The sequence below is a fragment of the Orycteropus afer genome, unplaced genomic scaffold (assembly GCF_000298275.1).
Source record: "Orycteropus afer afer isolate SDZICR_OR568_19922 unplaced genomic scaffold, OryAfe1.0 scaffold00048, whole genome shotgun sequence".
Taxonomy (NCBI): Eukaryota; Metazoa; Chordata; class Mammalia; order Tubulidentata; family Orycteropodidae; genus Orycteropus; species Orycteropus afer.
The window spans coordinates 14,757,918-14,781,547 of record NW_006921635.1 but is presented as its reverse complement, the minus strand read 5'-3'; the positions used below and the strand labels follow the sequence as shown (position 1 = coordinate 14,781,547).

General features: G+C 49.1%; 2 protein-coding genes across 2 annotated transcripts in view; one reads left to right on the top strand and one right to left on the bottom strand.

Moving 5' to 3' along the window:
- The first annotated feature begins 15,972 nt into the window (after positions 1–15,972).
- On the top strand, positions 15,973–18,818 carry POP5 (POP5 homolog, ribonuclease P/MRP subunit). The gene is made up of 5 exons (XM_007938296.1): positions 15,973–15,992; positions 16,062–16,204; positions 18,188–18,337; positions 18,512–18,595; positions 18,706–18,818. The coding sequence occupies exons 1-5, from the start codon at positions 15,973–15,975 to the stop codon at positions 18,816–18,818; spliced, it is 510 nt and encodes a 169-aa protein (XP_007936487.1).
- Positions 18,819–20,872: 2,054 nt separating this feature from the next.
- RNF10 (ring finger protein 10) overlaps positions 20,873–23,630 on the bottom strand; it is a 33,626-nt gene continuing 30,868 nt past the window's right edge. Inside the window, exons 15-17 of the mRNA XM_042780616.1 lie at positions 22,006–22,063; positions 21,756–21,914; positions 20,873–20,949 (exon numbers count right to left, since the gene is read on the bottom strand). Coding sequence (XP_042636550.1) covers positions 20,873–20,949; positions 21,756–21,914; positions 22,006–22,063 — 294 coding nt within the window. The remainder of the gene's footprint in view (positions 20,950–21,755; positions 21,915–22,005; positions 22,064–23,630) is intronic.

Sequence of the window (23,630 nt, the reverse complement as noted above, 5' to 3'; positions counted from 1 at the left end):
CCATGCCACTAGTATTTCAAATACCAGCAGGGTCACCCATGGTGGACAGGTTTCAGTGGAACTTCCGGACTTAAACAGACTTGGAAGAAAGACCTGGTGATCTCCTTCCAAAAATTAGCCAATGAAAACTCCAGGGATCACAATACTGTCTGATGTAGTATTGGGAGATGAGTTCCCTAGGACGCAAGGTACTAGAAATACACACTGGCCGCTACAATGGGCGCAGCACTGGGCGGTGTTTCATTCTGTTGGACACGGGGTCCCGTGACTTGGAGCAGACTTGTGGGTCACTAACAACAACTTTAGGAGCTCTGGTAGTGTAGTGCCTAAGGCACTTGACTGCTAACCAGAAGGCTGGCGGTTCAAACTCACCAGCCACTCCTCAGAAGGAAGATGGGGCAATCTACTTCTGTGATACTGCTTCGGAAACCCAAGGAGGAGTCGCTATGAGTCGGGTCCGACTCCACAGCACATAACAACAACAACAACTTTAGAGAAGGAAATAGAAGCTCAAAGAGGACCAAGTGAGGAACTCCAAAACCAAAGGAGGCCGCCCCCAGGGAAAGGGCACTAACAGACATTTGTTGGATGCGTGAATGAATGACTCATTGGGCCCCAGGGAGGACCCACCAGCCACTCTCCATTGAAAGCCAGGGGCTGGAACAACACATCACCATTTTGACTACTTCAGCCAGACAACGGACCCCTTTTTCCATCCAGAGTTTACCCTTCAGGAAGTCTTGTGTTGGAAGGATTAACACCCAGCCGTGGGCACCAAGGAAGCAACCCCCAGCCTCAGTGAGAAACTCAGAGTTATTTTTAAGAAGCAAAGCCTGCAGGCGGCCCTGACAGAGTGCAGAGCGAGCCAGCAGCAGAGGGAGAACAGACAGGCTCCAGGGAACCCACGCCCCATCCCTGTGACATCAGCCCCACGCACTGTGACGGAACACGGTGGCAGCGGGGTGGAGGGGGGAGACACCCCCCAGCTCCTGAGACCCCCTTGGGAATTTTGTAACCACTCCCACCCCAGGCTGGATGGCCCTGGGGACTGTGTTCCAACCGGAACAGAGAGTAAGAACACCAGCCAAAAATATTTGCGCCCAAATGGTGTGCGAGATTTTGCTCAAGTCTGGGAAAATCCTGAAATCAGAGGGTCGCTGCTGAGGCAAAGCTGGGGACAACTACGGGGAAACTGTTGACAGCCCCCAACCCCTAAAAAAACAGAGGAAAGGGAAGTAGCTGGGGGGCAGAGGCGGAGGGGAGCAGAGAAGCAGGACTGGGGTGGAGGTGAGAGCTAGGGGGCAGCCCAGCTTCCCAGGAACTGCAAGGCAGCAGTTGGAGGGAGAGGTGTTTGCAACTGGGGGAGGGGGTCCCAGCAGCCAGAGGGAGCCATCAGGGCCCCAAAATAACTCCTGCTTCTTCCCAGAGAAACTGGAACTAATCGAGGTGAGGATAATCCGAAAATCCATTGGAAAGAGGCTGCTAAGAGGCCTTGAAGCTCCAAGCTGGGATTTGAGGAAAAAACAGATGAAAAGAAAATGAAAGATGTGATTTGTGGCAAGGGGCTGTTGTCCTAGAAAAGGGTGCCAGAGTGAAAGTGAGGTTATCTAGGGCCTCAGACAGGGCCCAGGAGCTACCATCTACTGAGTGCCTACTGTGCGCACAGCACTGTAAATGCCTACAAATGTGGGCTGTGAAGTCAGCCCTCCTCGATTAGAATCCTGGCTCTATTTCTGGCTGACTGTGTGGCCTTGGACAAGTCACTTCCCTACCCTAAGCCTGTTTCCTTATTTGGAAAATGGGAGTAAAATTCATACGTACTGTGGTAGTTAAAGGAGCTCTGGTGGCATAATGCCTAAGGCATTTGACTGCTAACCAGAAGGTTGGAGGTTCAAACCTACAGAAGTCTTCCTTCCCCAGAAGGAAGACTGAGCAATCCACTTCTGTAAAGATTTACCACCTTGGAAACCCAGAGGGGGTCACTGTGAGTCAGAATCAACTCGATGACAGTGAGTCTGTTCATTTGTTGGTGATAGTTGTGTGTCAACGTGGCTGGGCCTGGTTGAGTGGCTGGGCAGCTGGATGTAGTGATTCCCCATAATGAGACTGGTAATCAACTCCAAGGTGGAATCTACTGGAGCAGTTGAGTAGCTGTTTTAGGGATGTGGTGGGCTTTCAGTATATAAGAAGCTTTGAGCTTCTTGGCATGCTTGGACCCTGCATGTAGCCCAGTCTTCATTCAGTAGCCTAGTCTTCATTCAGTAGCCTGGAATGTTGTTTGCTGATCTTGGGACTGTCTCTGGACTTGAACTAGTGGCCTGCCACGCTGTCTGTTAATCTTGGGATTGTGCCGTTTTACTTGCCAACCTTGGGTTTGTCAGCCTCAGCAGCCAGCAGCTGCCTGAGTTAAGAGCAGCCTCCTGCTCCAGTGGGCCAGGAGCAAGAGGCAGAGCCAAAGCCCAAAGTTGAGGGACCTTTACCCAGCCTCTAGAGCTGGCACTTTGAACTCAGACTTCTAGCCTCCTAAACTGTAAGAGAATAGATCCCTGTTTCTTAAAGCCATCCATTTGTGGTATTTCTGTTAGAGCGGCACTAGGTAACCCAAACACCTACCCTTAGGGTGGTCCGGAGTCAGTGCCCAATGCCTGCAAATTGTTATGGCTAATTTCCCCAGCGACCCTGAGAGGTAGATTTCAGTTTCAATCTTTCAGGGGAGTAAACTGAGGCTCCGAGAGGCCACCAGCACATGGTTGATAAGTGGGAGGGTCAGGATTCTGACCCAGATTGGTCAGGAGCATGTCAGTTCACTAGATGGAACACCCTGGCCCTCCTCAGTTGGGCAGGGAGGAGGGCATCCCCTCTACCGGCAAGGCCCAGCCCCCCACCCCACCCCCACCTATCTCATAGTCCCAGATAGCGGGGCAGACCCAACGTGGACATTGGTAACAGTCCCCAGGTAAGAGAAGTGGTGTCCAGCAGGTACTCTCAACTCCCTGTGGGACTTTGGCCAAGTCCTTTCCCCTCTCTGGGCCTCAGTTTCCCCAGTTGCAGAACAAAGGGACAGTGATGGGTATTTCTAGTCCTGGAGAGTCTGGTTGCTTGCTGGTTGACTTTATGGTGCCTGGTGGAGGTGACAGTGAGAAAGGAGATTGCAAAGGGACCCGGGCAAATTCAAGGTGGTCTCTTCTTTCATGGTTCCCCTCCCATCCGCTGGGGAAGGGTTCCACGGCCGGAAGACAAGAGTGAGCATGGCATCTTTGGCAAGCTGCAAACAGGATAGTCTGGTTCATTCATCTGCGTGCTCAACCAGTGTTTATTACTGTATGTCAGGCACTGCCCTTGATTCCAGGAACAAAACAGACAAGGCCAGCACCTTCATGAAGCTCACGTTCTGATTGTGGGAAATGGGAAAAAAAAAAAAAAAAAAAAAACACTAGTCAATGTACCAATAACCAGGATAATGTCAGAATGGCATAAGAGCTATGTGGATAAAAGCAAATGTTTCCAAAGCATCTCTGTGGTATAGTAGTTAAGGCATTTGGCTGCTAACCAAGAAGTCAGCAGTTCAAACCCACCAGCAGCTCTGCGGGAGAAAGATGAGTCAGTCTGCTTCTGCCCAGATTTATAGCCTTGGAAACTCTATGGAGGGCAGTTCTACTCTATCCTATAGGACTGCTATGAGTTGGAATTGACTTGATGGTAGTAGGTTTGGTTTTTTGGTTTTTTAATAAGTGGCCGAGCTGAGATTCAAACCCAGGACATCAAGCTCCATTTATGCTGGTTGCTGGGGAGAGTCTTAAACAGGTAGTTCAGGGAAGGGACCTCTGAAGAGGTGACATTTGAGCTGAGACAGATGATGGGATGAGCTAGCCATGGGAAGACCAGGAGGCAAAAGGCTCCAGATGGAGGGAACATGAGTACAAAGGCCCTGGGGCAGGTAGGTACTTGCAATGTTGGACAAAGAGCAAAGAGGCCAGTTTAAGCCAGAGTAGAGGGACAGGAAAGGAGACCCGAGGGTGCACTGGGCAGACACCAGACACGTGGGGCAGGGAGAAGCTGCGTCTGCTGGAGGCTCCCGGGGCACTCTCAGGACCCTCCCTGCTCATCCTGAGGACATGCAGTCTAAAATGGTGGTGACAGGCGTGCTGCCCCCTCCCTTCCCACATCAAGCCGATTAGGCCAAGGCAGAGCTGAGTTTCCCTAGGGACCTATTACTGGGCAACCACCCCAGATGGGCCACCCAACTGCTGCTCGTCCTCTGCGGGTACCACCTCCATGACTGATGGGGACTTGTGGGAGCCCTGATCATTCCTTACTCCTCATCCTGTAACTGCTACGGCCTGCCCCTGCACTCCCACAGAGCCAGAAACGAAGCTGTCCCATCCCGGGCTGGCTACTGACCTAAAGGTTGGCAGTTCAAACCCACCCCCCAGCCATGCAGCGGAAGAAGAGCCTGGCATTCTGTTTCCGTCCAGAGGACAGCCAAGAAAACCCTTTGGAGCTGTTCTACGCTGTACCACACGGGGTTGCTGTGGGTCAGAACCAGCTCAGTAACATAAAAACAACATCCTCCTTGGCTCCCTGAGACTGGACCACCTACCTCCTGCCCTCAGGCACCCTCAGGTCTGAATCCAGTCCCTGCTGAGCACTGGTCTATGCACAGCAACAAAACAGGCTGCAGCCGGGGTTGGGGGTGAAGGTTTGAGATTCCCTGGCCTGGTGTCAGACCATCTGAACATCTAGAGTCTGGCCTCCAGGAGACATCTTAGGAGGGTGGCAAGGGCTCCAATCTCCTAATCAAATAGCTCCACCTCTTCACAGGAGGTCAGCATCCTTCCAGGGAGGGGAGCAATTGTTGGCCACCATCCTTGGAGACAGTCCATTACAGCCCTTAGCATGGACAACAAGGCCTGAATGACCTGTCCCTGCTCATCTCTATAACCTCAGCTACTCACAGTTCCTGGGACTCAGCACTTCTCTTGCTTTCCACACTCTTTCCTACCACCTCTCTTCTCTGGCTAACTCTTTCTCACCTTTGGGCCGTAGCTCAGACATCATCTCCTCCAGGAAGCCCTCCCTGACTTTCCAGGCTGAGGTAAGTACCTCTTCTTACCCTCATCACTTCGGCTGTCCTGTATCATTCTATCATTCTTGTCTTTTTAGCAATCTCTCTCTCTCACCTCACCATGAGCAATTTAAGGACAGGAACAAAGTCACTGTGTTCCCAGAGCCTCAAGCAAGCCTGGCACATAGAAGGGAGGAAGGAAAACTCACGCCATGCTGTTGTGTTCCTCCCCCACCCAGGGGAAGGAGGTGGGGACTCTATAGTGCAGGCTGGGACCTCCTACCATCTCACCTGAGCCTGGAGTCTGGAACAGGATAAGACTGGACTGTAGACTTCCTCTCCCCTCCTTCCTGCAAAGGCCCTGGCCACTTGGAGAGGCCCGGAGCAAAGGCCAGGGGAGGGACGACTGGGGCCTGATTGCTGTTAAGGCTAGGGGAGTGGAGCCCACCTCCACACTCCCAACACATGCCACACGACCCCTGGATTTAACTTGTCCATTTCCCAGTAAAGAGGCAGTGCCTGCTGTAATTACCTGCATGGGCTATGCAAGTAGGCAGACGGGGCTTCAACTCCTGGCTCTGCTGCCTCCTGGCTGTGTGACCCTGGAGGAGTGACTTCACGCCTCTGAGCCTCATTCCCTTCATCTGTAAAATAGGGCCAATCATGGCCTTTCATAAGGTTGCTGTGAGGAATAAATGAACTAAGATGCATAGGAGTGATCAGAACAGGAGCTGGCATGGAGCAGGCCCCTTGGAATATTAACTGAGTCTGTTCTTGTCACACTGCACTAACCTAGGCCCTGAACGCCCTTGCCCATGGCAGGTATTCATCCAGTGCCTTAGGAATGAATGAATGGGAATCTGGTGGGAATAGCACACAGGATTAACTCATTCAGTGTTCACAGCCACTGAGGGAGGTGGGTTCTATTATTGTGCCCATTTCTCAGGTAATGAAACTGAGGCCCAAGGGCATGCAGGTCATAAGTAGTAGAGGCTGGATTTGAACCCGGCAGTTTGAATCCTTTAACCCTTTCATCGCTGCCCTATGTTGTGGTTATTGTTAGGCACCACCGAATCAATCACGACTCGGAGTGACCCCATGTGACAGAGTGCCCCATAGAGTTTTCTTGGCTGTAATCTTTACAGAAGCAGATGGCCAGGGCTTTCCCTCACAGAGCCACAGAATGGGTTCAAACCACCACCCTTTTGATTAGCAGCCAAGAGCTTCTCAAACCCCAAGGCCTGCCTCTCCCGTCAGCTTCCAGCCAGTCCTGTGATCTTGGCACATGACCTCTCTCTGGGCCTCAGTGTCCCCAACTACCAAGGGAGGAATGAATAGCAGTTCCTAGTGTATGAATCCAGGCCTGGCCAGTGGCTGGCTGGCACTGGCGACCTGCTGACCAGCTGGCCACACCTGGGGCAACACTTCCACCAGCTGGACCCTCACAGGTAAATCGCCCCACACTGCTAGCTCCAATCTCCCCTTGCTCTGGGGGGGCCTGGCCTCTGCCTGTTCCCCACCCCCTAGGCCCCCCGAGGAAGGCTGAGGCAGCCACCCCCAGATGTCTATTCCTGTCTTGGCCTAGCGCCGTGCTGGGGAAGCAACAGCTATTTTCAGGGCCTTCTCCCTCCAAGTGTGAGCAGTGGGAAGGCGCTGGGAACATCCCGAACCGGGAGGCCGAACGCCGCAGCCTCGCCCTGGACGCGGGCCACACCAGCCCTGTGACTTTGCCTCTTTCTCCAGCTCTGGGGATGTGTTCCGGTTTGATCCCAACCACGATGCTGGTCCAACCCGGGAGAACTGATTCCAAGGGACTTTGCTGGAGGTTGGTGCTCTGGGGCGCTGGGCCCTGCCCTTTGAGGACTGGGCTGGAGCAGCCCCAGCTGGACCCTCAGCACGTGGGACAAGGAACCCCTTCTGAGCTCAGAAACAGGGAAGACAAAGTTCAGGACAATAAGATAAAAATACCTGACATTTCTTGGGAGGCCCTTAGTTGTGCAAATGGTTAAGGTGCTCGGCTGCTAACGCATAGATTGGAGGTTCAAGTCCACCAGAGGTGCTCAGAAGAAAAGCCTGCCTGTGATCTACCTGCAAAATGTCAGCCATTGAAAATCCTGGGGCGCACAGCTCTGCTCTGACACACAGCATCACCGAGTGGAATCAACTCAACCTCACCTGGTCTGAACACTTTTCTTTTTTTATTATTGTCAAGAACATATACAGCTGAACATGCACACCAGTTCGACACTTTCTCCATGTACAATTCAGTGACATTGATTACATTCTTCATGTTGCACAACCACTCTCACCCTCCTCTTCTAAAGTGTTCCTCCTCCGTCTAAGCGACTTAATCCTATCCAGTCTTTCGAGTTACGGTTGTCAGTTGGATACCATATAGATAGATCTTAAAAGAGCATCATGACAAGCTTTTCTAGAAGAATTCAGGGGAGTATTTATGGTTTATTTTTGGTTTAAAGATTATCTTAGGGCAATAGCTTTAGGGTTTCATCCAGCTTCCATGGCTCCAGAAATCTGGATTCCATGAAAATGTGAAATTCTATTCTACATTTCCCCCCTTTTGATCAGGATTCATCTATGGAATCTCTGATCAAAACGTTCAGTAAAGGTAGGTGGGGCACCATCTAGCTCTTATGATCTCATGACAAAGGAGGCAGTTGTTCATGGAGGCAGTTAACCACACATTCCACTGGCTTTAAATATTTCTTGAGTACTTACAAGGCAGGCCCTACTCTAAGCACTTGACATGGAGTTGAAGTCATTGAATCATCAGAGAGGAAAATGAGGTTCAAAGAGGGGAAGTGACTTGTCCAAGGTCATCCAGCTGGTGAATGGCTTAGGATTTGAACCCAGGTGAGCTGACTCCAGAATCCATTCTTTTTCTTTCTTTCTTTTTTTTTTTTATTATGATTTTGGAGAGTAAATTCCTTTTCCATACAGCAGATCATACACATTTTGTTCCATGACCTGATTACAATACCCATAATGTAACAGCTCTCTTCCCACTTCCCCCCAGTGGTTCCTTCTCCCTGTGTCCCAGACTGTTCTTTTAACCTCTTTTCTCCTCACTGAAACTTTCAAGCCAAGGGGGCTAATCTGTATCACGGGAATGAGTATGGGCTTTGGGGTCACCCACCTTTGCCATTCCCAGCTGTGTGATCCAGCCAGATCACCTTAGTCAGCCCACCTTCATCACCTGTAAGATGGGGTTAATGCTAGCACCCACTTCCAAGGTTGAGGTAAGGATTAGTAATAACATACTTTGGTGCCTGGGCCCCAAATGGCATGCCCAGTAATGTCCTTAAATCTTGAAACTAACATGCACATGGTAAAAAATAAAGAAACAGTACAAAAGAAGACACACTGAGAAGTAAGTCTCTCTCCTACCACCCCACCCCTCCCCAGAGGAAACCATCAACAGCCTCCTATGTCACCTTTTGGGAATTTTCCAGGGACTTAAAGCCAGAGGAGCTGTACAGGAGAGTGGTGACAAATGAGGACTGCTTAGCCCAAATCCCATCCCCGTGCTTACTAGTAGGGATGGATTACCCAACAAGCAAGGTATGCACAGACTTAATTGTGCTTACGGAACAGTTTCATCTGGATTTCACCATGTCGAAGCTTGGTAAAACCTAGGTGAAATTGTTCACTGCAGATCAGTAAATAAACCCAGTTAAGGCCGTGTGTGCCGTGCTCACTGTAACCAAGTTTACAGGTTAATCTGCCCCTGCTGACTACCTCTGTGAAGCTTGGGCAAGTTACTTGTTCTCCCTGGGTCAGTTTCCTCATCTGTTAAAATAGGGTTCATAAAGTTTAAAGCAAGTTGCTGTCAAGTGAATTCTGACTCATGGTGACTCCCTATCTGTGTGTCCCATAGGGTTTTCAATGGCCAATTTTTCAGAAATAGTTCACCAGGCTTTCTTCTGAGGCACCTCTTATTGGACTTGACCCCCCAGTCTTTTGGTTAGCAGTTGAGTGGGTTAACTGTCTGCATTACTAAAACCCCAAACCCACTGTCATTGAGTCAATTCTGACTCATAGCAACCCACAGGATTTCCAAGGCTGTAAATCTTTACAGTGAACAAGACACATCCTTGTTTACTTGTTCACCTCATCTTTCTCCCACAGAGCGGCTGGTGGGTTTGAACCACTGACCTTTTGGTTAGCAGCCGAATGTCTTAGCCATGGTACCACCAGAGCTCCTTTTGTACTACCACAGGACTCCTAATAAAATTAAGTACCTACTTTATAGGGTCGTTGTTGTTATCTGCTGTTGAGTTGGCCCCATTCATGGCAGCACCATACCCAATGGGAATGGACCACTGCGACCCACTAGGGTTTTCACCAGCTACTTTTCAGAAGGAGATAGCCAGGCCTTTCTTCGTAGTCTGTCTTCGTCTGGAAGTTCCACTGCACCCTGCTCAGCATCGTGGCAACATGCAGGCCTCTGCTGGCAGGCGGCAGCTCCACTTGAGATGCATTTGCCCAGGACTCAAACCCGGGTCTCCCAGACTGTCCTGGTTCCCTAGTGCTGCTCTGACAAGAATATACCACCAATGGGATGGCCTTAACAAACAGGAGTTTATTCTTACAATTTGGAGGCTTTAAGTCCAAGTGCAAAGTGCCAGGCTCTAGGGGCTGGGTGAAAGCCCCTCAAGCTTGGGGTCCAGCTCTGCCTCCTGCTCCCGGCCCACTGGAGCTAGAAGCATTTCTTCACTCAGATAGCTGCTGGCTGCTGAGGCTGAGAAGCCCCAAGGTTGACAAGTCAAAAGGCACAGTCCCGATGTTACCAAACCACACAGCAGGCCATTAACTTAAGTCCATTGTAAGCCCCAAGGTCGACAGAGCATGCCAGGCTGCTGAGCAACAACACAGCCACATGCAGGGTTCAAGGCACCATCAGGTAGCTACTACACCCAGAGCTTCTCCTTATATACAGGAAACAGACCATATCCCAAAGGCAGCTACTCAGCTGCTTATGGTAGATCCCACCGTTGATTGCCAGGCTCATCATGGGGAATAACTACCACCAGCTGCCCAGCCACTCAACCAGGCCCAGCCAAGTTGACACACAAACATAACCACCACACAGACAGAAGGTGAGAATTCTGCTGCTGGACCCCCAAGCCCTCCCTTCATAGGGCGGCTATGAGAATTCAATGAATCAATCAAGGTCAAGTGCTTAAAACACTGTCTGGCACAGTTGTCCAACAAATGAACACCGTCAGAAGCTCTTTTCGGATGCTGAAGTGGCCTTCTGCTATAACAAACAATGCAGCAAGATGCATCCTCGCTCACCTGTTATTTGGCCCAAGTGCAAGAATCTCTGTGGGACAGATTCCTGGCAGAGAATTGCTGGGTCAACAGTAGTGCCCTTGTAATTTCAATTAATTTTTGGATGAGCGAATCGTCACAGCAGGCGGGGAAAGAGGTCCATCCACAAGGCAGCAAGGGGGAGGGAGGCGGCAGAGGCGGGCCTGGGTCTGAGGCCCAATGGGGGCGGCTTCTGTACCAGCAACCTGGAGGGTGCTGCGGCTCCCCAGGCCCCTGGCCGGCAGATGGAGTGTTTAATTTTGCCCAGATTGTCCCCATAAGGGTTCTACAGGGAACTGGTTGGTAGGGTTAGAGGAGAAGCAACCCCTAACGGGCAGCCGCTGTTTAGCAAAATGCTGAAGCAGACACTATTTTCCTTTGCCACCATCCGCTGTGGAGGCACCAGTCTCTCTGATAATCGGGACCTTCTGGCTGCCAAAGCACCTTGGAATGGTACCCCAGTGGAGTTCCCCTTCCCCAAACTTCCTTCCAGGTCCCGACCTCCCAGGAAAGGGAGTTGAGTGCAAGGGGTTAGGAGCACAGGTTTTTGGGTCTGACAGATGTTGGCTCAATTTCCTGTGTGACCTTGGGCAAGTCATTTCACCTCTCCCAGCCTTAGAGAATAATGAGACCGAACCTCATAATGGTGGGGGGTTGTTATGAGGACTAAGAGGAGCCCTGGTGACGTAGTGGTTAAACTCGGCTGCTAAACAAAAGGTCGGCAGTTCAAACCCACCAGCTGCTCCGTGGGGGACAGACGAGGCAGTCTGTTTCCATAAAGATTACAGACTTGGAAACAGCATGGAGCAGTTCTACTCTGACCTATAGGGTCACTGTGAGTGAGAATCGACCCGATGGCAGTAGGTTTGGTGTTGGGTTTTTATGACAACTAAATGAAGTCTGGTAGCATAGTGCCTAAGGCACTTGACTGCTAACCAGAAGGCTAGCAGTTCAAACCCACCAGCCACTCCTCAGAAGGAAGACTGGGCAATCTACTTCCGTAAAGATTTACCACCTCAGAAACCAACACAAAGGGCATCACTTTGAGTTGGAATCAACTTGATGGCAGTGGGTTTTGGAAGAATATTCAAATACATAACAGAACTAACAAGGGGCAAAGTTAGGATAACTTCTTAGCCACAACCAACCACCCTGCAGGATGGAGTAATTGGACCTGTAGGCTTAGGACCATGGTCGCAGGGGACATTAAGCTCAATTGGCATACTACACAAAGACACTGTTCTACATCCTACGTTGGTGGGTAGCAACTGGGGTCTTAAAAGCTTGCAAGCAGCCATCTAAATGCAACAATAGGTCTCTCCTTGTCCAGAGCAAAGAAGAATGAAGAAAACCAAAGATGCATGGAAACAATTAGTCTAAGAGACTAGTGGCCCGTGTGAACCTCAGCCTATATGATCATGAAACCAGAAGAACTAGATGGTGCCCAGCTACCACTGTCAACCACTCAGAAGGGGATCGCTGCAGGAGATCCTGACTAGGGTGGGACAACAAAACTCAAAATCATAAAAAGCAGGTTTACTGGTCTGACAAAGCCTGATGAGAACTCCAAGACTATGTTCAGGTTTGGAAGTGAACTCACTCCTGTGGCTTCCAGCCAAACAACAGACAGGCATATAGAGTGAACATTTACATCAGGTAGCTACACTCCTTAGAGAATCAATCCTGGGAGAACAGTATTTGTCCAGGGAGATAGCTCAAGGGCAGGAATGCATAGGATGGAAGGACACAGGGAAGAGTTAACTACAGGGAGGAAGTGGGAAGAGAGATGCTATATTCTAGGGAATTGCAGTCAATGTCATGAAACAAAATGAGTATGAAATGCTATATGGAAAATGAATTTGCTGTGTAAACTTTCACCCAAAACACAGATGGGGGGGAAAAATAAGTCAGTTTTCAATGTCTTGCTGGAGCTAATATTCCATAAATCTGCCAGTGTTTTTGTGTCTGATCCAAAAAGGCAAATTGTGGGTGGAGACTTTGAGCTGGGAAGGAGCAGAGCGGCCCAACGCCCCTCCCGCATCTGTCTGATCCGGCCTGGGAGCTAGTGGGCTGAGAATTCCAGAAGAACTACCGTAGTAAAAACGAGTGTGTCTACCCCACTGGTCCGGGCGGTGCATGAACCGTTAAAGGCACAGGCTTGGGGTAGCCGAGTTGCTTCCCACGCAAGGCGACCCTGTGAGTGTCAGAGCACAATGCACTCCACAAGGTTCCCAGTGGCCGATGTTTCAGCAGCAGATCGACAGGCTTTCCTTTGGAGGCGGTGGGTGTGGGCTTGAACCCCCGACCTCTCAGTTCGCAGCCTTGCGTTAGCCCTTTGTACCAGCCAGGGCCCGCTTACCTGTGAAGCGGGGCTAATGGCTTTGCGGCACCTCGGAGGGGGGATCGAGGAGGCGCTGGACAGTGAGCACCGCCGCCCCACCCTGCCCGCGTCCCGGGGGCCGACGCCGCAGGACACACACCCGTCCCTGGAGCGCGGCTGTCTGAGCTCGGGCTCAGCCAGCCGCCCCTCCACGCCCCTGCGGGCGGATTCCCCCGCGGCCTCCCGCGCCGAGCCGCCGGGACGCGGGTGATTGCAAACAGCCGCCGGCCTCATTAGGAGACGTGTAATTAGCGGCTGGCTGAGCCCGAGCCGCGCGGGCTAATTACCGCGGGGAGCCGGCTTTGCAGCCGCCGCCGCCCGGGCGTCGGGACCCGGGTTGAGAGGCGGGACCTGCTTGGAGAGGGGGTGGCCTGGGACTGCCCCAGTGTGATTCCCCCGGGGCTGTGCACGTGGGAAGCAGGAAATCATTCACCCGCGGCCACGCCGACCGTGCACTCCCGGCGCCAGGCGTTTTGCACGAGTTACCGTTTAAATGCCAGCTACCTGCAGAGGTGGAACCGTTAGTAACTTACTATTGCACAGGTGAAGAAACTGAGGTCCCGAGACGTGAATTAACCTGCGCGACACCTCCAGCCTGCTAAGTGGAGGAGGAGGGCCTCGCGCCCACGTGAGTAGTCTCCACGTTATCACCCTACACGGACCACCGAAGCCGCCACCTGGCAGGCAGGACAGGCACTGGAGTCAGACGGCTTTGGGTGCGAATTCTGGTCCTGCTTCTTAATGGGCGACTTTGGTCCGAGTCCCAGATTCTGCATTTATAAAACGGGCTTGGTGCTGGGATCAGTAGACCAGCCCAGTGCTGGCGATGTTATTTTTAGGAACTGGGGTTGCGCAGGGAGCAGCGCTGATGCCGTAGTGCCTAAAGCATGTGACTGCTAACCACAAGGCTGGCGGTTCAAACCCACCAGCCACTCCTCGGAGGGAAGATTGGGCAATCTTACTCCTCGGAGGGAAGATTGGGCAATCTACTTCCGCAGTCATACCGCCTCGGAAGCCCTAGGAGGACTCTCTCTGAGTCGTCTCCGACTGGGTTGGTTTGGTGGGGCCGCCTCACTCCCCGCGCCGTGGGCCTCTGGCGCCCTCTGCTGGGTAGATGAGGAAGGAGAAAGCTCAGTGATTGGTACCGTTCCAGGGCCCCTGCGCTCCCGCATCCCACCCCTTGCTCAGCGTCCCTCCTTTAACTTGGCGAAGAATGGGGGGAGATGGGAATATTGAGATCTTCCCACATCTTGTGAATAATTGGTTTTTGAAACTTGCCTTCTTAGCCTTCATGGACTTGTTAGGCCAAGGCCACAATTCTACAAATAACCCTTGTTACAAGGCTGTGCATCGAAGGTATAACAAGAAAATCTGGAAATAATTTAAACGACTACCAAGGGGATATTTACCAAATTAACAGGTACATCCAAACAGTGGACTGGACAGTATTCAAAAGTAGAAGAGCAATTGACGTAAATCTAGCATACATTAAAAAGAAGCCCAACACCTTAGCCCCAGCCAAGTTGACCCACAACCTTAAGTATCACACTCCACCTCCTTTCAACTTAGTACTTGTACATATCTCCTTAAACTATATATAACCTCTAAATAAAAACAATAATAAAGTTGAAAAAAAAAAAAAAGAAGAAGAAGAAGAAGAAGCCAGACACAAAAGTTCAAGAACTGGCAAAACTCATCTATGGTGATAGAAAAAAGAGCAGTAACTTATGGAAAGGGTTTTTACTGGGAAGAGGGCTGGAACTGTTCTTAATATTTTTTCTTAAATATCTTAATGTGGGCGGTGGTTACACAAATCTATATATATATGTAAAAAGTCAATGCACTTTACCACATCAGTATACCAATACTTTATGCATATTATACATCAATAATGAGTTATTTTAAAGTTATCCCAGTGGAAAAAGAAAAGATTCCTGAACAGTGATCCTCTATTCTTAAAAAGAAAAGAAAAAAAAGGAAACGCATATATAACTCAGCATAAGGGAGCAACTCTCAAACTTTAGTCTCAGGACCCCTTTACACTCAAATTATTGAGGACCCGAAAGATCTTTTGTTTTTGTGGGCTACATCTATTGATATTTGTCATAGACTTCAAAAGCAAGACATTTTTAAAACACACACAATGCTATTGAGTCGTTCCGACTCACAGTGACACCCCTCCCCCGCATCGGGTTTCCAAGGCTGTAAATCTTTAAGGAAGCAGACTGCCTCGTCTTTCTTCCATGGAGCACTGGTGGATTCAAACGACCAACCTTTGGGTTGGCAGCCAAATGCCTTAACCACTACATCACCAGAGCTCCTTCTAAAAGCACAAGAATGTCAGGATGATGGTGTCGTCATACGTCACATAGCATCTGAAAAACTCCACTGTCAATTCTCAGAGAGTGAAAAAAGGCAAAGAACCGAGTAGTTTTATTGTGAAAGAAATTCTGACCTCTTGAAATCCCTGGGTCTGAGATCCCAGTGGTTCCTGAGCTGCACTTTGAGAAGCACTGACATAGGGGGAAAGACGGAAGACAAAACACTACATGCTAACAGTTATCCTCTCTTGGTGCTAGGATTATAGTTTATTATTATTTATTTGCTTAGGTTTTTCTCTAAAAATTTTGGAAAACAGAATGATCACAGATTGTTTTTGCAAATAAGCAGAAAACGAATCAATACACTGTCTCCATAAAGTTTTTGAAAGGCCCAAACAATAATGGCGTATTTTGCAATATGGAAAAATTAAACCGAATTCTAACCCGAAAACAGGGACCCGATTTCCCCAGCACTGTGAGTTGAGACCGGGTCTTGCCCTCAAAAGTTCCACCGTCCAACTTGGGGAGAGAATACAAAGTAAACTTCCCGAAGGCACCAAACGCAGCGGTTGCATCGCACACAGTATTGCAAACTCCGCCGTGGACCTGACCTACTCGCCAGATTATGGACTGCAGTCCCACAAACAATCGTGTCAGAGCGGATCTCAGCCTGAAGCAGGCACTCTCGCAGACGCGCAGGGAGGCGGGGCTTGAGAAACTGACACCGGGCTCTGCCTCTCACTTTTCTAGCTCCGCCCCCATCCTGCCTCCTTTTCTGAGTGGCTGCAAGGCTGAAGAGACAAACTTCCCATTGGCCGAGGGCTGGAACGCCGACATCCGGTTTGCGCAGCAGGCCGGCGCGCAGAGAGAGAGCCATGGTGAGGTTCAAGCACCGGTACGTAATCCCTGCCCGGCCCCCGGGGCTCTGGAGCCTGGCTCCGTGCTCACTTCCCTTCTGCTGCAGGTACCTGCTGTGCGAACTGGTGTCTGACGATCCCCGCTGCCGCCTGAGCCTGGAGGACCGAGTGCTAGACGGCCTTGTACGGGACACGATCGCTAGGGTGCACGGGACCTTCGGCCTGGCCGCCTGCTCCATCGGCTTCGCGGGTGCGAGGGCGCTGGGGGAGCCTGGGCGGACAGCAGGGTTTGGAGCGGACAGGGTCCGGAGAAGGGAAAGAGGAAGGGCACGAGTCCCCCGTACCGGCCAAGCGCGACGTAGCTCTGTACATTATTGGTCTATTTCGGCGTCTGGACTCTTCTAGGCAGAAAGCTAAGAGCAGGGACCCAAAGGCTGTGGGAGTTGGGACGAGCTTTGCCATCTATAAATTGAGGATAGTGATTGAACTTAACAGCACGTGAGAATTAAATGAGGGAATCCGCGCATAGGTCACAGTAAGAACTATTATTTGACTAACTTGACGTCTCATGGAAAAAAACGTGTTATCAAAATTGCCCTCCAAAAGCCTTTATAGATCCGGGTACAGTATGGACACACGCCTGTGTATACTTACTGCAGAATCAGCCGAACAGAGACGTTTAGAGCCCAGGCTGAGGTCCTTCCTCCCTACACCCACACCATTCCCTTGATTGTGTATGTCTGAAACGGAGTCCTGGAGAATGAAATGCACATCACAGGTACACTGCCTCTACACTAGGTGAGACTCTCCTGGCTACTCCGAGGCCTAAAACAGCCTGTTTTTCAGGACAGAGTTGCGTTCTGCTAAGTGATACCCCCCTCCCGATTTTACTATTTCATTTAAATTCCTTCCATTCTGAGCAGAGTGCAATGTCCTGGGTGTTTTATTTCCCTTCTGTGAGGGCTGGCCCTAAAGTGTTTTGCTGTTTCGCCACCCAACCCCAGTCAGGAATCTTTAGAAGAGTCTGGTATACAGTAGTTGTTAGGTGCCACTGAGTCAACTCTGACTCAGCAACCCCATGTGCAACAGAAGGAAATACTGCCCAGTACTGCACAGTCATTGCTAGGCTTGAGCCCATCATTGCAGCCATGTCGGTCCATCTTGTTGACGGTCTTCCTTTTCCCTGACTTTGTACCATGCCTAATAGCCTTCTCCAGGGACTAGCCCCTTCTGACAACATGACCAACAGCTAAGACCGAAGTCTGGCCATTCTCGCTTCTAATGAGCATTCTGGCTGTACTACTTTCAGGACAGATTTTTTTTTTTTCCCCCTCTGGCAGTGCGTGGTATTTTCAGTATTCTTCACCAACACCACAATTCAAGGGTATCAACTCTTACTCACTGTCCACCTTTCACTTGCTTATGAGGTAATCGAAAATACCATGGCTTGGGTTAGGCACACCTTAGTCTTCAAAGTGATGTCTTTGCTCTTTAATGCTTCCAAAGTCCTCTGCAGCACATTTGTCCAATGTTTAAGGAGCTCTGGTGGCATAAAGCCTAAGGCATTTGACTGCTAACCAGAAGGCTGGCGGTTCAAACCCACCAGCCACTCCTCAGGAAGGTTGAGCAATCTACTTCCATAGTGATACTGCCTCAGAAACCCAAGGAGGGGTCACTATGAGTCAGATCCGACTCAATGGCAGCGAGTTTGGTTTGGTTTTTGGTGTACAGTTTCTGTTTTCCTGACTGCTTGGTGTTGATTATGGATCCAAGTAAGATGAAATCCCTGACAACTTCAGTCTTTTCTCCATTAATAGGGATGCTGCTTATTGGTCCAATTGTGAGGATTTTTATGTTGAGATATAATCTATACTGAAGACTGTAGTCTTTGATTAGTAAGTGCTTCAAATCATTTTCATTTTCAGTGAGCAAGGTTGTGTCATCTGCGTCTCACAGGTTAATGAATCTTCCTCCAATCCTGCAGCGTTCTTCATATAATCCAGCTTCTTGGATTATTTGCTCAGCATACAGATTAAATAAGTAATGGTGAAAGGATACAGCCCTGGTGGACATCCTTACTGATTTTAAACCATGCAGTATTCCCTTGTTTTGTTCAAATGACAGCCTCTTGGGCTATGTACATGTTCCTCATGAGCACAGAGTAGGCTCTCAATCATCCAAAGGATTTTTAACCTGCTCCCGTGAATCCAAAATGATTTTTTCCCTGTTGCAGTGAGATACCTCAACGCCTACACTGGAATAGTGCTTCTTCGATGCCGGAAGGACTTCTACCAGCTTGTGTGGTCAGCCCTTCCCTTCATCACCTACTTGGAGAACAAGGGACACCGCTACCCTTGTTTCTTCAATACCTTGCATGTGGGAGGTAAGAGGAGCATGTGCTAGAGCTCTTACCTTTCAGCAGGTAACGGATTCGGTTTGTCCTGACTGTGGGGTTCTTCCTGCTAGCCCTCCCAGAACAAGATACTTGCTCCCAGCTCTGAGTCTGTGACAGGGATCTCTCAGGAGCTATTACCCACAAAACCCTTTTGTGTGCCAGGTACAATCAGAACCTGTCAGAAGTTCCTGATTCAGTACAACAGGAGGCAGCTGTTGATCTTGTTGCAGAACTGCACTGATGAAGGTAAGCAGTGCCAGCCCAATGCCTACTGAGCAGGATTGACCTCCAGGTAAGTGAGAAGGCACTCCCCAAAATGGCTTTCATCCCTGTTCCACCTGCCTTTCTCTCTCTAGGAGAGAGGGAAGCCATCCAGAAGTCTGTCACAAGGAGCTGTTTGTTGGAGGAGCCGGGCCGGGAAGAGCTCTCAGATAGCGGCAGTGAGGAGGCTGCTGTGGTCATGGAGTGAACCTCTACTTCCTGCCACCCGCACTAGGGGAAGGGGAAGCTTGGGCAGAATTCTGCTTCCCGAGCACCACGGGAGGCTGCACTGCCCCGACCTCAAGCTCACTTGTTGGAACGTAACATCCCGGGAGGTGGCAGCATCTTCTGTAGCCCTCCAAACTGCTTGGCTGCCAGCCAGAGGACATGCTGCCGACTCGAAACGGAGGCCTCGCCCCCAACAAACCGCAGTCACCTTTGTACTCATACCTAGGTTCTACAGGACTAAGTGCTTCTGTATGGTGTGAACCCCTCATAGTTACAGCCATCTTTGTATCTAACAGTCTGACTTTGGAGTAGGTTTAATAAATGTCTTTGGCTTCTGGAGCATTTCACATACTTAAATTACATAAAGAGCTCGTGGAGTTAATGTTTGGCCAAGCCTATTTCCCCTATCCCCAGCCTTGCTGGGAAGACCAGTCTCCTATTTAATACTCAGTGAATTTTGAACATTTGGCCTTGACCTCCAGGCCCCAGGGTGGGTCCCAAGCAAACCAAGTCAGCCGGAGAAGTATAGTGCTTTCCTTGGAGGGGAAAAACAATAAAATCTGACCTCAACTGGTATCTTTATTGCAAAGCCAAGTGGCAGCTGACAACTTTTGGCAGTTTCCTGCAGTTGTGACCCTTCCCTATTGCCTGGCACCTGCAGACAGGTGAGAATGCCATACTCAGTGTACAGGAATTAGAGAGGCAAGAGATTTGTGATCAGGTTTGGTCTGCTACCTACTAATGACACTTCTAGGGTCTGTCGTCTTCAAAATCAAATGGCTGTCACTCAAATTCCTTTATACATTTACCAGAAAAATAAGATTTTTTATTTAGTGTGCTCCTACATCTGAGGACTGAACCTCCTCATTCACCTAGCATTTCTGAATGTCTTCCTTTGAAGAATGGCAGATCAAAGATAAGCCCAGCTAGAACTTGTAGACTTGAACTAGGAGAGACATTATTTGAACTAGGAGAGACATTATTACTCCGTGACAGCAGAATTGCTCAAGCTCACCAGTACATGGTTAAGAACATACTTAAAGAAGTAGCATATCTAACTGACCTGTAATGAACTTAAAAAAACCAAAAAGCTCACATTGCTTGTGCAGGTGATTTATTGCAACTATTTACCTTACATTCTAGTACATCTAGAAATCACTTTATTAAGCAGCAAAAGAATTCACATCGCTCAGATTCAGCTCAAACAAAGGGATAAGGAGACTGCTCTAGACAAAAGGGAGGTGATGGGCAGCCCTGCCGCTCTTAAGCCTGCCTCCTCTGCCTCCAGATGCAGTGGTCTTCTGCTCCTACAACTTGGGCCACCGCCCCTTGAGACAAGTTTGATCTACAGGCTGGCAGGTCCCAAGGCATCCTTAGTGACACTTAAGAGCTTTCCTTCCTGGACTATCAAACAGGCCACATTCAAGAGGCAAAACCCTCCCTCACACAGGTAAGTACCAAAGATAACCTATTCCTTGAAGCTGGCAACCAAGATCTGCCAGCCGCCCGGCCATCTCAGAAGGAAAACTAATACAAGCTGGATGACCTCGATCCAGTTTATTCCCATCCTTCTGTTTCTTAACGAGGAGAGAGAACTGAACAGGGAGAAAAGATTTAACTCTTTTTAAAGGATAAACTGATAGGTGTGCCGAAACCATACTGCCCTGACGTAGTGTCACAGCAGAGCAGTCATGTACCCCTCTGGGCTGCTCCAAGGGATGCTTCAGGGACTCAAACTTTAAAGTTAAGAAAAACTAAGTACATGTGGGTCAAAAAGACTAATGTAGCAGCAAACTAAAAACCTTGGCAGGAAGAGATCTCTTGGTGAGTGTCAATACTTTATTTTGGTGTAAAGACAGGAAGCTGGAAAATACACTGTATTTAAAATTTTCTTGGTTCCCCCTCATGTTGTGGAAACCCCCTCCCCCCTCAGAGCTACTCTATTCAAACTCAAATACTTAAAAAAATTACAGCAGCAAACAAAAGCAAGGAAAAAAGAAAACCAGATGAAGAAGGTAGCCTGGGCCCGTAGTGTCACTTGGTGTGGACAACTGAGGTGCTGAACAGAAGCTTCTGTTTCTGTTTTTTTCTTTTCTTTCCTCCTTTCTCTTCTAAATGGAAACACAGAAGATTAGCTTAGTTTAGAATGCCATCACCTTGTCCTCTGGTCAGAGTTCATCACTGAGAGACTGGTAGCTACAAGGGCAGACTCCCTGGATTCAAATCCTAGTCCCAGCACACGTAAGACAACCTGGTGGCACAGTGGTGAAGTGCATGGCTGCTAACGGAAAGGTCGGTGGTTCAAACCCACCAGCTGCTCATGGGAGAAAAGATGTGGCAGTCTGCTTCTCTGAAGATTATGCCTTGGAAATCCTGTGGGGTGGTTCTACCTGGTCCTATGGGATTGCAAAGTCGGACTCGACGTGACAGCTTAGTAGCATGTGTTAGGTGTTGGTCTTGGGGCAAGTCACTTAACATCCCTGTTTCTCAAGTTTCCTCATCTGTAATGTGATTGTTATGGTTGTTGGGAGAGTAAAATTACCACGCTTCTAGGCACACAGATAGCAAGCACGTCATGAACACTAGCTGTTTTTCTCATCTAATGATGAATACTACAGTGTGGGGGGCTGAGAGCCAGACCCTGCCACCTATAAGCCACCGTTTACCAATCTTGGATTCCTCAAAGGAGGAGCTTCTATTCTCCACTGTGTGGGAAGGGAAAGGAAGCGTTCTCAGAATTCCACATCTAGGCCTCAAGAATCTGGGATGGCACGTAGGTGAAAAACAAGCGAAATATGACAGGATACTAGACTGTTGAGGACCTAGACTTAAAGGCTCTTGAGGAAAAGTGTCTGATTGGCCTCCTGTGCAGCATGTTTGACAACCCGGACCAAGCACCCCAGTTCTCTGCCCTTACCAGAGAGGGGGTCTGCAGTAGCTGGTGTGCCCAGTTTCATGAAGGCTGCTTCAATAGCTTGACTGAAGGAATTCTGGAAACTGGGCACAGGAACACGGTCTGAGTTATCACTCTCCCCATCACTCTCCACAATGGCAGGAGGAACTAGGCTGTTCTCATCTGAAAAAGACCAGTGTCAGTAATTCTCAAACCATTCATGTCTTTTACTGCAAGGGGCCCAACTTCCCCTTCACCAGAGGGCCATCCTCACCTTTCTTTGGTGCAGTTTTGGGCCAGACATCTACTTTTGCTTTTCCAACTCTTAGCATCTACAAAGCGAGAAAGGTGGAGAAAAAGCGTTTCAACTTCTTTTCCATACTCCGACTTTGGCACTAACTGCACAGGATGCTAAGAACCAACTATCACCTTTGAAAAGATCTTCAGGAACATCTCTCCGTAACACACTGGCTCAGTCCTGTCTTCTCTATCCTGAGCAATGGGACTGACAGGCCCACAAGGGTCAACCATGAGCTGATTCGTTCCTTAGCAAGTAAGGCAGGTAAAGGACATGACACAGAAGGAGCAGGAGGGTCTGAGAGCGATTCTAAACCGGGAATCTTGCCTGCATGTCAAGCTCTGCTTCTGCCTTTTTTGGGACTCCTAGAAACATCCACCTGTTGAAATAAGCAGTGTCTATCCTCCAACTTTAAAACAAACTACCTTGGTACTGGATTGCAGTCACTTAAGGCCACGAAAACTAACTTGACCCTGAAATGACTCCAAGGCTCTCATTACCTGTCCTTCCCCTTTCCCTGCTAACAGAGTAAAATTACAATTCCTCTCTCTGGCAACTGACAGTCTTTCTAGGGTAAATCCCTGCCCCTTAGGAATTTTTTTTTTTTTTTTTTTTAATCTCATTTGACCAAGGTCAGCTTTGTAATGGTGATGGCCATCTCCCAAATGTGCCATGACATAATAAAGCAGGGTGATTTTTTACTCCTGGAAATATATCAAGACACAAGTCCCACAAAATTCAAGCAGGTATCCCTTGTCTTTCAAGTCTGAATCCCAAAGGAATGCATGTTCAAGATGGTTTTCATCGGCAGACACGGATTTTCTTAAATAACCTTTCTTCAACACATACCGTTTGATGATCTCCCTGATCCCTGGGAGTTATGAGTCCACACAGGATGTCACCTGAATCATTTTACTAATTTTAGGTGACTGAAATATATATCACCTATATTTTATTCTTGCCAAAAAGTTTAACCTGAATCTAATCACAGGGAAATGATCAGACAAACCCAAACTGTAAGATATTCTATAAAACTGGCCTAAATGCTTCCACAACGTGCCATGGAAGGGGGAGGGTGTGTGTGTAAAAAAAAACATACAAGAGGGAGGACTGTTATGGGTCAAAGACTAAAGATAATTGATGACTGAATTCAATGAAAGGTCTTTATTGGACCCTCAGTTAAAAACAGTACAGAACACTGAACAAATGGGAGAGACAAATACGGACTGTGTTAGGTATTACTGCATCAGGAGAATTTCCTGTGAGTGATATTCATACTGTGGTTATACAGGAGAATGTCATTCTCTGGCCTGTGTCCTCTTATTTAGGAGTGAAATGGCATTTATGGTCTCCAACTTACTTTCAACAGCAACACCAAAAAAAAAAAAAAAAGGGGGGGGTGGGGGTGAAAACACATACAGCACAATGTTAACTACTGGTGCATCTAAGCAAAACATATGAGTGTTAATTAGACTAATCTTTCACCTCTTTGAGTTTGATGTTCTTCAAAACCTAGTGTAAAACAAAGCACAATAAAAACTTAGGCCTCTGGCCTAACTCCTGGGAGCCACCTGCTATTACCTTCTGAAGCCCAGCAGTTG

Excerpts from the sequence above, each read along its gene's own strand:
- POP5 (XM_007938296.1), top strand. The coding sequence starts at position 15,973 with ATGGTGAGGTTCAAGCACCG. Across the intron at positions 15,993-16,061 it reads ATGGTGAGGTTCAAGCACCG|GTACCTGCTGTGCGAACTGG; the intron begins GTACGTAATCCC and ends CTTCTGCTGCAG. Across the intron at positions 18,596-18,705 it reads GCAGAACTGCACTGATGAAG|GAGAGAGGGAAGCCATCCAG; the intron begins GTAAGCAGTGCC and ends TTCTCTCTCTAG.